General features: G+C 45.8%; 1 protein-coding gene across 2 annotated transcripts in view; it reads right to left on the reverse strand.

Moving 5' to 3' along the window:
* DPYSL2 (dihydropyrimidinase like 2) overlaps window positions 1-6,917 on the reverse strand; it is a 57,374-nt gene extending 50,457 nt beyond the window's left edge. Inside the window, exon 1 of one of the 2 annotated variants that reach the window (XM_035139241.2) lies at window positions 6,502-6,917. In XM_035139241.2, the coding sequence (XP_034995132.2) occupies window positions 6,502-6,540 (39 nt within the window). In that variant the 5' untranslated portion in view covers window positions 6,541-6,917. The remainder of the gene's footprint in view (window positions 1-6,501) is intronic. The other variant, XM_035139242.2, reaches the window with a different exon arrangement.
* Window positions 6,918-14,048: the final 7,131 nt, after the last annotated feature.

Here is a 14,048-nt window from a genome sequence, read left to right on the forward strand (position 1 = left end):
ATGCGTCCAACATCCACTCTGAGGAAATTATCTGTAGCTGGAGAAGGATGCCTCTGACCTTAGATAGAAAAAAACTGTCTTGGGAGGGTATTCAGAAGGGAGTTAACTGGAGGGCTGAGTTAGAGAAGTAAAAGCTGTGAGGATATCGTCTCCTTGGGTCCCGTGTTAGTCAGGAGGAGAGAGATCTTCCAGAAAGAAAAGACTCCCAAACCAGTTAAGAGGGATGTACAGTGGAACCTTGGGTTGCGGACGTAATCCATGACGGAGGCACATCCGCAACCTGCAGCGTTCGCATCCTGAAGTGCTGCGTCTGCGCAAGTGCGATTTGGCACTTCTGCACATGCGCAAAGCTCGATTTAGCACTTCTGCGCATGCGCATGCGCAAGCGACGAAACACGGAAGTAACCCGTTCCGGTACTTCTGGGTTTTCCTGCAACCCGAAAACACGTAACCTGAAGCGTCCGTAACATGAGGTATGACAGTAGTGATCTGCTGAGTCTGCTATACTGCTGGAAGTACCTCAGGATTGAGAAAAGGTTGGAAACTGTCAGAAAGTTCCACCTTGTTTAAGAACCAACGTATTAAGCTGTAACATCTACACAACAACTAAGTTAATAACTGGAAATAAGCTGAGCATTTACCATCTAGTCTAGAAACCTGTAACATCTAACTGAGGAGAAATAACTGAATTAAGCAACTGTGTATTTACTACCTTGATTAGAAGCCAGAAACATCTACTAGATTTAGTATAATGATTACTGTAATAAGTTAACTTTTTCCTGAAAGACCTTTATCAGCTGACACATCCTGTATTTTATCAACTTTGTTCTATAAAATAAATATTTTATTATTTGCTCAACTTCTGCCTGAGTCTCCAATTCTAGGTTTACCCTCACACGAAAACCAAAATATAACCCATGGTGGTTATATAGAGAATATGTAGGTGGGATCTGCTGCAATCGGTAGCCAGAGTGGTAGGATCAACTATAAGGAGTAAACCCAATTCCTTGGCATTGGCCTAATCATACCTCCCAGCCTACGGTTTTAGGCTAGGAACAACACTATAAAAACTGATATGCCAGAGTCTGTAAAAACCTTACTCTACTTTTAAGCAAGTTTTCACAACCACCACATATCCAGTCACATCAGCAAGAAATCACATGCCTTATTCCAATCAAACTGGGACCTCTTCCTCCATCCTTTCAGCACAGTGGCAATCTGGTGGTCAAGAGTCACATAACTGGCGACTCTCCATCTTATGCAATTATCCAATCTTTTTTCTTATCCCTGGCCCTTCAATCATCATTCCACAACATCAAAACAATCTGAAATCATTGGTAAAACCATAAAAATACCACAGGCAGAACTTTGTGGGTGTCATTAACACTATGTGCCAAAGGCCTGGGGGAGGGGCGGAAGCAAGCCTTTAACTGACCCTTAAAAGACACTCGTATTAAGAGACATGTGCAATATTCACAGGGTGGGAGTTCCATATCTGGGGACCGCCACTGTAGATAGTGGGCTGTATTTGCCAAGGACACCACTGAGCATCATCTGGAGGGACGCAGGTTACTCACCCATGCTGTAGATGGGTGGTCATTCTATGGAGCAGGTGCAAAATGCAAGATGCATGGCACAAAAATGCAAGAGGCCACAGGTCTGTTTTCAGCAGAGATTCAAGCCCCATCTGCACTATGCATTAAAAGCAGTATCTCGCCACTTTAAACTGTCATGGTTTCCCAGCAAGAATCCTGAGAACTGTAGTTTGTTAAGGGTGTTGAGAGTTGTTGTTTTGTTTAGTCGTTTAGTCGTGTCCGACTCTTCGTGACCCCATGGACCAGAGCACACCAGGCACTCCTGTCTTCCACTGCCTCCCGCACTTTGGTCAAACTCATGAGAATTGTTAGGAGATCCCTATTCCCCTCATGGCAAGGGACCCAGGTGGCGCTGTGGTTAAACCACTGAGCCTAGGACTTGCTGATCAGAAGGTCGGCGGTTCGAATCCCTGTGACGGGGTGAGCTCCTGTTGCTTGGTCCCAGCTCCTGCCAACCTAGCAGTTCGAAAGCACGTCAAAATGCAAGTAGATAAATAGGAACCGCTTCAGCGGGAAGGTAAACGGTGTTTCCATGTGCTGCTCTGGTTTGCCAGAAGCGGCTTTGTCATGCTGGCCACATGACCTGGAAGCTATACGCCGGCTCCCTCGGCCAATAATGCGAGATGTGCGCGCAGCCCCAGAGTCGGTCACGACTGGACCTAATGGTCAGGGGTCCCTTTACCTTTACATTTTTATTCCCCTCACAGAGCTACAATTCCCAGTTACCTGGGAAGAGGGATTGTTAAACCACTCTCAGAATTGTAGCTTTGTCAGGGGAGTAGGGGACACATATTCAAGCACCACCTCAGCCCCTATTACAGTGCAGATAGGGCTCAGACACACACATTTGAATCCATCTTCAACTTTGTACTGTAACTTGCTCTGAAAGCAGTGTTAGAAACTGGATTAGAAAAGCTAGGAGCGAAATGGTCTCTGGGTCCTGGGTTGTGGGTGCGAAAACAGCTGCCGGGGGGGGGGCGCTGGCAACACTTTTTATTTTTTTAATTTGATAAGCATGAATTAATACACATTTCACATACGTGACACATTGTTAATATCACATTTTTAGCAGAAATTGTTAATTCATGCTTAATTTGGTGTTTACAATAAAAAATATTGGTACCATAATTCAGTCCTCAAAACACTCTACTCTTCATTCTTAAAACTCCTTAACATATTGTCTATCCTTAACATATACTTGAGTGTCACCCAGGTGCAAAAAATGACACCCAGACTTTTGGAAGTGCTCGCAAATGGAGAATCTTTAAGCGCAAAATGCACCTGGCACCCTGTCTGCAAGTCAAAGTAGACATCTGAAATGTTCCATGGTGGCAACCTCTTATACATTAAACTTGGATTCCCAACACTTTTGCCAAAAATGCCTGTCATCACTGCTAAGCAGCATGATACGTTCACTCCCTTGAATAATCTAGACCTGGTTTTCTAAGGCACACTTACCCACAAATAGGTGCCTATGAAACTCATCAAGATTGATTCTTCTTATGTTCTTATGACTGAGAATCATAGGAATTGGAGGGGGCCTCCTTTGGCATTTGGAGAAGACGGCCTGGTGGGCCATTAACAAAAAATCCAAACCTAGAGCATAGCAAATTGTCCAGTTTCTGCTTGAAGGCCTTCCGGAAGGGACAGTCAACTCCCCACCCCATAAATCATTTACCATTCCTCCAAAATGTTAAATTGAAATCTCACATCATATAAGCCCATATAATCTTGTTTGTCCTACCCTCTGGGGCAGCAAAGATGCCACTGGCCTCTTCTATGTGAAAGCCCTTCAGGTGTTTGAGCTAAATCTGCTCTTCTTCAGGATAAATCAAGCAATTATGTTTAAGGTCAAAGTTGTTCTATAGTCCCTCTACAGTGTGGAATATGTGAGCTAAGTCACATCCACATACATTTAAAGAACTCTTATACCAGCATAACATCTGAAGAAGTGTGCATGCACACGAAAGCTCATACCAAAATATAAACTTAGTTGGTCTTTAAGGTGCTACTGAAGGAATTTTTTTATTTAACCAGCATAACAGTGATGGAGAATCCTGGGAAGTGTCATTTGTTAAGGGTGCCAGGAATTGTAGCTCTTTGAGGTCTGTAAATCTATACTGTACAATACTGTGGATGTGACCCTGGTCTCTAAAGGATTGTGTTAACTGAAACTTGCCTTGTTTCAAGGGGTTGGTTCACTGCCCTTCAACCAGAGAGTTGCAACGATAACTAGATTATGCAGATTGCACCAAGAGTGCCACAACTACATTTTGTAAAGAGGAGTATAGAAGACTGGAGAAAGTGCAGAGAAAGAATGTAGAAGAACAAGATAAAAATAAATACTGTACATAAAATCAGTACCCATATTGCAAGTTATGAGTTACAAAATGAATCGCAGAGCTGGAAGGTGGAAGGTTACTAGTCAAAATGAATTTCAAACCCCATCCAGGCCTAATAATTCCACCCTTCTATTAACTCAGCGTTTCTCAACCGTGTGCCGCGACACGCTGGCTGGTGTGCCGCGACGTGCGGCAACGAGAAGGGCGATTTGCATTGTCACGTACCTGGCGGCCGCCAATGATCAAAACTAATCCGCCGGAAAGCAATATTTCTCCTCCTCTTTCCCAAAGCTCAGTGCAAACAAGCCTGGCAGCCGCCAATACACAACACTTACCCGCCGGAAAGCAATATTTGGCAAGTGTTTCTTACAGTCATAATTATAATATAGGGCGGCACAGAGTTAAATTTTTTAACTTTTTTAATGGTGGTGTGCCTCGTGATTTTTTTCACGGAACAAGTGTGCCGTGGCCCAAAAAAGGTTGAGAAACACTGTATTAACTGTTGGTTGCAGAAGTGTTGCTCCTGGCAAAATCCACTTCTATGCAGAGTCACGTGGTCAGTGCTTTTCCATTGTTGTCACTCCATTAACCCTGCAGTTATTCTCGGTTTCACACTGAAACAAACTAGATCGCACTCTTTATGCATTTCACCCGTTTATCTTAGATCACTGCTGTCATTGCAGGAAAAAACAAGTGTACCAAACAGCTGAAGGCCTAAATGCCTCGTGCTTAATGTCACTCCAACATGGTTTTTTAAGGGCTTTAGATTTTAAGAGTCAGTGAGAAAATACCGATTCACTGAAAAGATTCTTTGACATGAGGCATGTTATGTAAAGAGAGGGAGGGAGAGACTGCTGTCCAACCCAACATTTTGTTCGGCTTCTTAAAATTTTATTCACAACTCTCAGCTTTAATACTCAAAGAAAAAAGGCTTGGCATGATGAGGTGTGTCCTAGTCATGTCTAGCTGTCACTTAAGTCACAGGAAAGAGAAGGAAATTAAGCCTCTTGCTTCTTAGAGCACATTAGAGTATTAATTTAAGTAGTGGGTTGCATCTCCTACTAATATATACTGCAATCGCATCCAACTGTGCTGTGTACTTGGATCCTGCCCCTACATCTAGAAATCCATGCATGGCAATCAGGTCCTGCAATAAGGAACACTAGGACTTTATTATGTAACTGGTCTCTTCTGCCCGCCCCCCTTCGGATTTCCTGCAGGAATGAACATGGGGAGATTCTGACTGACAAAGTGGGGAGAAATCCTTCCAGAAGGTAAATGACTCCTGTTTCATCTTGCATACAGATGGGGAAAGGGTGGGTGGACTGGAGAATGGAAGCATGCTGCAGAGGGTGAGGGTCTCCTGTACCAACAGGCAACCATTTATTCACTTGCTTGCCCACTCCCAATTTTTCCTTGCTGGGGAAGGACAGCAAAGATGAACAGCCCATTTCTGCTCAAATCACCCAAGCTATCACCGCCATTACTTCCTGCAAGGGGTGGGGTGGGAGGAAAAAGCCCTACGGTAGGTTTGTCTTCCAGCCTTCCCCCTACCCGCTCCCATTTGCCTCCTTTGTATGAATAATGAGGGCGAAATTGGGGGGGAGGATAGCAAACATCAGGAAAGGGAGGGCGGAGAAGAGAAATTTAAGACACCAGCCAAGCCCACCACTCAACCATTCCCTTCACCAGCACCCAAAGACAGCGGGTGGGGCAGACTTGCCAAAGCTCCCAACATCGCAACCACGTTCTTTTCAATCCTCGCTTCAAATAGTAAAATTAAAAAGACATTATAATTTTAAAAATACTCTCACTGGCTCGCCTGCCACAACCACTACCAGAGGCTACACACCTTCAGGTCGACCACCCAACTGCCCACCCTCGCTGCCAAGGGGGACACCCCTCGGACCCCATTTCTCCACTACCATCCAACAAAACAGAATGAATGCGTGGAGTTAAATTGTATTTTAAACATAGCTGCCAAGTTATCCCTTATTTTAAGGGATTTTCCCTTATGCTGAATAGGCTTCCTCGCGAGAAAAGGGAAAACTTGGCAGCTATGATTTTAAAGGAAGAACAAAACAGATCTTCAAGACCGCTAAGGGCAGCTATTCATCATGGGCTTATGAAACAACGTACAGTCACAGGGTAACACACACACACACTCTCTCCCTTTCTGTGTCCAGTTTTATTATTTCAGGCATGTACACTGAAAAATCTGCAAACGGCTTGTGACTATCGGGGGATGGCAAAATAAAAGCATCTTTCTGGCGGCCACAAATAGAGCGCGGGGGGGGGGGAGAGAGAGAGCTCTTCACGTTTGCATCCGCTACGCAACTTCAAGGCAACCATTGTTCCCCCGCTTGCACCAGGTTTCCCCTCCTTCCCTCCCCATCATGTTCATTATCATTACAGTATATATATCGACGGCTGCATCAAAGGCTTTTTTTTGGCGCGCTGCTTGCATAAGCCTCTCTGCCTTTTCCCCCTTAATACACACACAAAGGGCTTGATCCACATCGCCCTCCCACGCGCCACCCTCCTCGCCACAGCTTGAAACTCACCGTGATGCGTGGAATATTTTTCTTTCCTTGGTAAGACATCTCGGGGAAACAAAGTCCCACGCAACCTTTCTTTTAAAAAAAACAGTAATAAATAAAACCCCTACTTTCTGCAGATTCTGTTAGTTGCCCCCCCCGAAAAGCGCTTGTTTGCTTTAAAATTGCAATATTGTTATTCGTATTTTTGAAAAGGGTACGTAAACAGTGCTGCGCTTGTCTTCCTTGCAAGAAATAATATTTAAAACTATAGATGCAGTATATATATATTGCAAAAGCAACCGTGAAACGGTGTCGCTTGCACACCCACCCACCCCAAAAAAATCGCAAGGATGAGAAAGGAGCCGCGATCCCCCCGTGCGCCGCCTTTTCTTCCCTCTGCTCCAAACCCAGCCCAGTCTTGAGGCAGGAGGAGGAGGAGGAGGAGGAGGAGGCGAGAGAGAGAGAGAGAGAGGGAGGGAGGGAGAGGGAGAGAGAGAGAGGAACCCTCTCCGACAGCAATCAAAGCCTTAGCACAAGGAAGGTCCTGCCGCGCCTGCGCGCCCCGCCACGCCCTGTCTTCCTCAGACGAGTGGGTCCGGCCGGCTGCGGGGCCCTGATTGGCTGCAGGAGGAGGCGGCATGCAAATACCGCCCAGCCGCCGTGCAATGGGGAGCGAGCAGAGCGGCAACATGCAAAGTGGCGCAGTGGAGGAGCCAACCGGCAGCGGGCTGCAGCCTCGGCGGGCTCGCGGCGACTTGGAAGGCAGGGCGCGCGCTAACGAGGGAGAGGGCTGGACGCCGCCACCGTTGCCGTCCTTTGGGTTGCAGGCTGCAGTGCCAATAAGGAAGCAGTGGGGGGGGCGGGGTTTCTCTTTATCTCCTTTGCACGGATGCATCCAAATCCCTGTCCTTCGGGTGTTGGTTTTTTAAAAAAACATGCTGCAAAAGGCAGCCAATTTTATCTCCGGCTGTACGGGCTGGTGCAGCACCTTCAAAGGGTTGTTCCAGTGCTGCTTTCAGTTGCATTCTGGTGCAGCAGGAAGGAGAGAGAGAGATCCGCAGTCTTGCAGATGAGCTGCTGCTGCTGCTGCTGCTGCCCACGCCCTGTTCTCTGCCAGCCAGACATACACAGAGAGAGGGATAATGCGTATATGCTTTTGATCCCTTGCTGTCGCGGGGAGGAGAGCGGCTTCTGCATTCGCTTGGCTGTATTTGCATTCGCAGCTGCTAACTGCTGGATCAGTTAGTTTGAGGGGAGGGTTGCAAAGGTATTGTTTGGCTTTTTCTTTGAAGCAGGAAATGGCATCCACCCATGATGGAGGAGGCTATTAAAAGGAGCTAGACTAGACGAACCTCCGATTTCTTTCCCTTGATTGATACTAGCTTCACTGGTGCATTTTATTTTTAATTTTAACACTTTCTCCCCCATCCTTCCAAAACGTTTGTTTGGGCCTCTTCCAAAATAGAAACTGCAGGTTATTGTGAAACGACATACAATTATCCATGAACATGCTTTCAGTCTGCTTTCAGTTTCATGCACTGCCGAGGGATCGTTTTAATAAAGTGTGTCTTACGAATTTGAATCTGGGCTGGTCAGTTCCCACTTGCATATTAATTGTCCTTTGATGATCAAGTTTTGGCTAGTACACTGAGTAAACCTAGGAAAATTTACTATCTAGGTAAAGGTTAAGGACCCCTGGATGGTTAAGTCCAGTCAAACTTGACTTTATGGTGCGGAGCTCATCTGGCTTCAGGCTGAGGGAGCCAGCGTTTGTCCACAGACAGCTTTCCAGGTCATGTGGCCAGCATGACTAAACCGCTACTGGTACAACGGAAGTTACGGGACACACTGATGAGTGCCAGAGCACATGGAAACACCGGTTACCTTCCCACCGCAGCAGTACCGATTTATCTACTTGTGCTGGTATGCTTTCAGGCTGCTAGGTTGGCAGGAGCACTGACTCAAACAGCCGACCTTCTGATCGGCAAGCATAAGTAGCTCAGTGGTTTAGACCACAGTGCCACCCATTTCCTACTAGTGCCATAGGAATAGACCTGGTGGACCAACCAAAAAGGCCCCTCTAGCCCACTATCCTGTTCTCACAGTGGCTCACTAGATGCCTGTAGGAAGCCTGCAGATCATCTTCATCATAATAAAAAAGTCATTTTAAAACAGGGCCCTCCATACTAGTGGTTTTGTTTTTGCTTGCAAGATTCTGCAACATAGTGGTACCACTGGCTGAGGAAGAGGATTGCGGGGGGGAGCGCACCGCCCCTGGCAGCTGCCCCCCCCCCGTGCTGGCTGACACGCCCCTAGAACGTGCGCCAGCCCCGCCCTGCCTGCTCTCCGCCCCCTGTGCCAGAGCATGAAGCTCCGCCACTGAGTGGAGCATTTATTCTAGAGCTTCCACACACAATTCTGTTGTATTAGTTGTTCTGTGACATTGACTGCTGCCACATTATTGCCATCTGGAGGAGCACTCCCACAAAAGCGGGACAAAAAAATTAACCAGAACATTTGTGGTATAAAAAATTACAGGATTTCAGCAGGCAACTGTGGGACATACACTGACTGGAAACAAAGTAATACAGTATGTTCGTTCCAAAAGTGTTGCAAGTGCAAACAGCATTGAAAGTGGGATTACATATAGCTACTCCGATATCATTATGAGTGGGCATATAAAAAGGGGGGAGCAGTAAGACACACACAAAAACCATGGTTACAGCTTTTGGTCTTTTTGGAACAAGGCAAACCATTAGCATGAGTTCAGACACGACTGATTCGAACTATGGCTTAATCTCGGGTGCCACAACAGCAGCGGCAAAGCAGCTGCGATTTTTGTCTTGCATAGCTGCACGCTTGCTTGCTGATTCTATGGCTCAGCATTACAGGCAGAGCCATTACGTATTCACCATATCACAAACATAAGTTTCTCATTTATTTATTTATTTATTTGTGAATTTGTTTTTTACCCTGCCATTAGGCACTATGCTAGGCAGCTCAGTCACAATATAATTGGAGAGAGAGAAATACAACTAAAACTCAAGATCAGGTTAAAACAGAATTCCTGTGAGTACATGGGGGAACATATATTAACCCCAAATGCTTGTTTAACAAAACACTGAAGACCCATTAAAGACAAGGCCACCCAAGACTCGTCAAGTAGGGGGTTCCACGGCCCTCCCACTTACAGAAGGCCCATTTGGTCTTTGGGGAACTGCTGCACTCCAGCAAAGCCCAACAGCTAATACATAGGTCACCACTGTGTCCATGGGCAACAGAGTGCCTACCGCTACCTCTTATAACACCCACAAGTGGTCTCAGTAAATATCACCTCAAAAATGCATGAGAGGCTGCTTGCGCTCTCTGCTTGGTTCCTGTTTGCTTTGGCTTACACCAGCAGCACCCCTCCCCGGTGCCCTCCAGCTGGGGTGGCCCAGCTGCAAATCTGCCCAAGGTAGCGAGGAGGGGAAACCATGCACAGGGTAGGGGTTGGCAGTGTGTGTGTGTGTGTGGTGTCTGTCTCTCTCTCCCTTACAATTTGCCTTATCCCTCCCCAGCACCCTCCAATGTTGCTCCAATGCGCATGTTGCTCCATGGCATGCCCGGCACACACCCTGGCACCCACTCCACCCGCCCCAGCAAATGTGTCCTCCTTTTTGCTCTTCGGAATATGGCAACTCTAGGGTGAAGGTTCCTTTCCCCTGCTGATTTGCGGAGGGGTTACCTGTGCACTACTTAGTCATCGTGGCATTTTTCCCCTGCTCTTTTAGATGTGGCAGACATTTTGTGTTTTGCCACACCCTCACAGCAGCCATTTTGTGCCATGCCACACACCCATAGCAGACATTTTCTAACTACAGCCCTTTCTCAAAATTTTAAATGTGCCCACAGGCCCCAAAAGATTGTTGACCCCTGGGCTATTGCCTGCAGTGGGAATTGACAGCTCAGCAGCCAAGTAACACCCACAGCCAGGCCAGGTTACCAACATACGACAGGACACAGAAGGCACATTGCCAAGGACCCCCTCGTACCTGGAGCCAACCTGGAGTCCTGCCCTACACCATAATGTAATAAGTTTAGGTTCAATGTCATGAGACAAGAACTAGTTAGTTAGCTAACTATCTCAGGAGTTATTCCACATCCTTCTTGAACTAGAGTCATGGTATATTTCCAGTAGCCTCAAACTTTTCTATGTCAGGTTTTACCCTATTAGTAGAGATAACATCTCCCCAAAATGTCTCTTCAGTGATCCCAAAAACACAATGTTATTTAGTTTAATTTCCTGCTGCATCTAAGACTTCACAGGCGTCAGATCATGTTCATCTTTGACAGAGTACCACACAATATCATCTATTGAAGTGTCAATTCCATCAGTGTGCTCATGTGTATGGTTCTATAGTACACAGCAGGAGCTTAAGCAACACCAAACAGGTGTCACAGAAAGTAATACCCCCCAAAGGGGTATTGACTGTGAAGAGTTTGGGTTGTCCTCTGTGAGCTTTAGCTGTCAAAATACAGAGCAGGCATCAAGTTTACTAATTTGCTAATTGTGCCATGATTTTCTCTCTAGTGGAGAGTTTGAAATAGTCCATCTTGATGGCCTTAAGGCTTCTGGGATCACCCATTCTGTGGGTTCCTCAATCTTCTTTATGACCTGTAAAAAAAATCATCCTTGAGAACTCCTCTCTGAGTTTGTCACAAAGTGCAAAATGCACTTTTCTGCACGGATGGATCTCTGAGGACATTACCGTATTTTTCTGTGCATAAGATGCCCCCATCTATAAGACGACCCCTATTTTTTTGAACCCCAAATTAAGAAATCAATATTTTAAACATCAAACAGAACAACTTTGGTATTTTATTAACTATTCAAAGCAGCAGAACCAGTGTAGCAATGGAGTGGGCCCCACCAACACCTAAGATTCACTATCCATGTAGAAGACGACTCCCAATTTTGGACCAAATTTTTAAAGAAAAAGCCTTGTCTTATACACGGAAAAATATGCTAGTTTGTTTATTTATTTGGATAGTATGTTCACCTGGTAAGTAGCCAAATCCTTCAAATATACAGTCATACCTCATGTTATGTCCGCTGCGGGTTACGTCTTTTCAGGCTATGGACGCGCCGAACCTGGAAGTCCTGGAACGGGTTACTTCCGGGTTTGGCATGCACGCATGCACGGAAGCGCTAAATCGCACTATGCGCAGAAGTGCAAAATTGCATCACGCACACGCGCAGACGCGGCGCTTCAGGATGCAGCCTTTCATGTTTCAGGATGCAACCAGAGGTACCACTGTATGTTGATAACTCAAAATCAGTGTCTCACATTCCTGATCCCCATTGTCTTGCATGGCCAGTTCTCACTTAATCATGCTAAGTTTGTCATGCACTGCCAAACCCAGAACTGGAGTCAGCTGTTTAGGAATTATAATAAATGGCAAGCTATATTCAGTGTCTTTGTATCTGATGCTGCCAATATGGTGTCCCTTTCCTGGTAATAGCCTATTAGTTAAATACTCTTGTTGAAAGTATTTTTCACCTAAATTGGGAGTCTTTCATAACCGTCGGACAACATATAAACCTGAGCGCCCATGTCTAGCTTAAAGGCTGAAATTGTTCCTTGCATTTCCACTGGCTGATTCCAGACCTTCCAGCCATGTTCCCTGCCCGATTCTATTACATCCATATAAAACTGCTTCTTATCAACCTGGAGTTTCAGAAATTGTGACCTGCAATAGTTTGCAAGGTGGTTGTGCTTGCCACATTAATATCAGACCAGGCCTGGTGTGTGCCATGAAGTGGGAAGTACCTCCTGCCCTCTGCGATCACCTGCACCACCCATCCCACTGCCTCCGCTTCCAATTTCCACAAGATATATCATGACATCAGCGCTACTTCACCACCATCTTGGGGGCTTCCACCACTGAGGCAGCAGCTTCACTCCTCCGCCTAATGGCTGGGCTAGTCCTGTAACAGACCTTCCCAAATGTAGCCCACTGTTTTTGACCATGCTGCATGTTTTAAACTAGTGTCTGCAAGCTTGGCTCAAGCCCCTGCTTCTCTTCCCAGAAGCTCTATTAGATGGCTGGTGTATTTTCTGATTCAGCTCCAGCTGTCCATGTTGCTGCTTGCTTAGTGCATGGTTGGACTCTTCAGTTTGCCTCAGTTCTTTTGCTTGGCCCCTCACTACCTCTGCTGTTCCGTCCCCCCCCCCAATCCATGTGAGATCTTCTTCTTCTTCATGCAACAGTCTTTCTCATATTGCATTTTCCTGGATGCCACAAATAATCCTGTCTGATCAGAGAGTCTGTTAGGGCCTCAAATGGGAACATCTTGCTATGGGCTTTTAGCTCTGTAGCATATTGTGCTATACTTTCAACTTTTTTTCTGCAAGCAAGCATGTTAAGAATCTATGCCTTTCAAATGTCTCATTATTTTAGGGTATGCATTACAGCACTGAACTTCATGTTATCTCCTACTACAAACTGGAAGTTATTGTAAATCTCCAGTACTTCCTCCCCTACTACATACAGCAGTATTGATGGTTTTACTACATCAGGTTTCCCTTCAGCTCCTTTGGCTGCCAAAAAGAGTTGAAACATTCGCTTGAATTTTCTCCAGTTTTCCGCACCATCTCCAGACATTTGGAGGTTGGATGGACATTGCAGAACTCCATAATTATCTTTGCACTGTGTGGGAGCTAATGGTTCTGCTATATTGAGATCAGGCCACAGATCTCTGGGTAAGGCCCCTCTCACCCACAGGACTCAGCTGCCTCAGGCAAGCCAAGAATCTAAACCATTTCCATGATAATAATGTTAAAATCTGCAATGAAATTTTAAAAATACCTAGAAAAATGGTCTAGGATAGATCTGTCTTTGTTGGGAAGAGTATCTGCAGTTAAAATGAATGTCCTGCCCAAGATGATTTTCCTATTTCAAACACTGCCAGTGATAAATAGCTAGGGTTCGAGTCCCAACAAAGGCAAATGTGAGACTTAGGGTTATGACACCAAGACTAGTCAGAAGTGCAAGATGGTAAAGCCCAAGGCTAATCCAGTTGCAAGTAGTTCCAAGGGTGGAATGGGTGATACAGGGGTATACTGTTTGTATGACATCTGTATGTTTGTTGCAGTTACACTGATGACTGCAACACAGTTCATGAATCGAGGGAGGTTGTTGAAGATTCATTGCCCGTGTTTGCAGTCATGGGATTGTTGTCTATCACATGACTGTGTATGTTTTGACTCCACAGAGTGGGAAGTGACGAAGACAGGATGTTTGTGTTACTGTGTTCCGTAAAGTAGGGCTATTGTCCTTTGTTCATTCTCTTTGCTGTCTGATGCCATTGAGAGAGGGAGACATGTTGCAGTGCTCTGTGTGTGTTTATATGTAAATAAAAAAAGATTAGCCAAAATGCTGTTCTACTGAGCTCTGTTACGCAATTGTGAACACTCTGCAGATCCCTGAGTGTGCGGATGTTTCCTGGCATCAGTCGCTGTGATGTTCGGGCTGGAGAAAGCTTTTGAAGCTCCCGAACAATCAACCAGGAGGGAGAGAACATGCCA

The sequence above is a fragment of the Zootoca vivipara genome, chromosome 15, assembly GCF_963506605.1.
Source record: "Zootoca vivipara chromosome 15, rZooViv1.1, whole genome shotgun sequence".
NCBI classification, from domain to species: domain Eukaryota; kingdom Metazoa; phylum Chordata; class Lepidosauria; order Squamata; family Lacertidae; genus Zootoca; species Zootoca vivipara.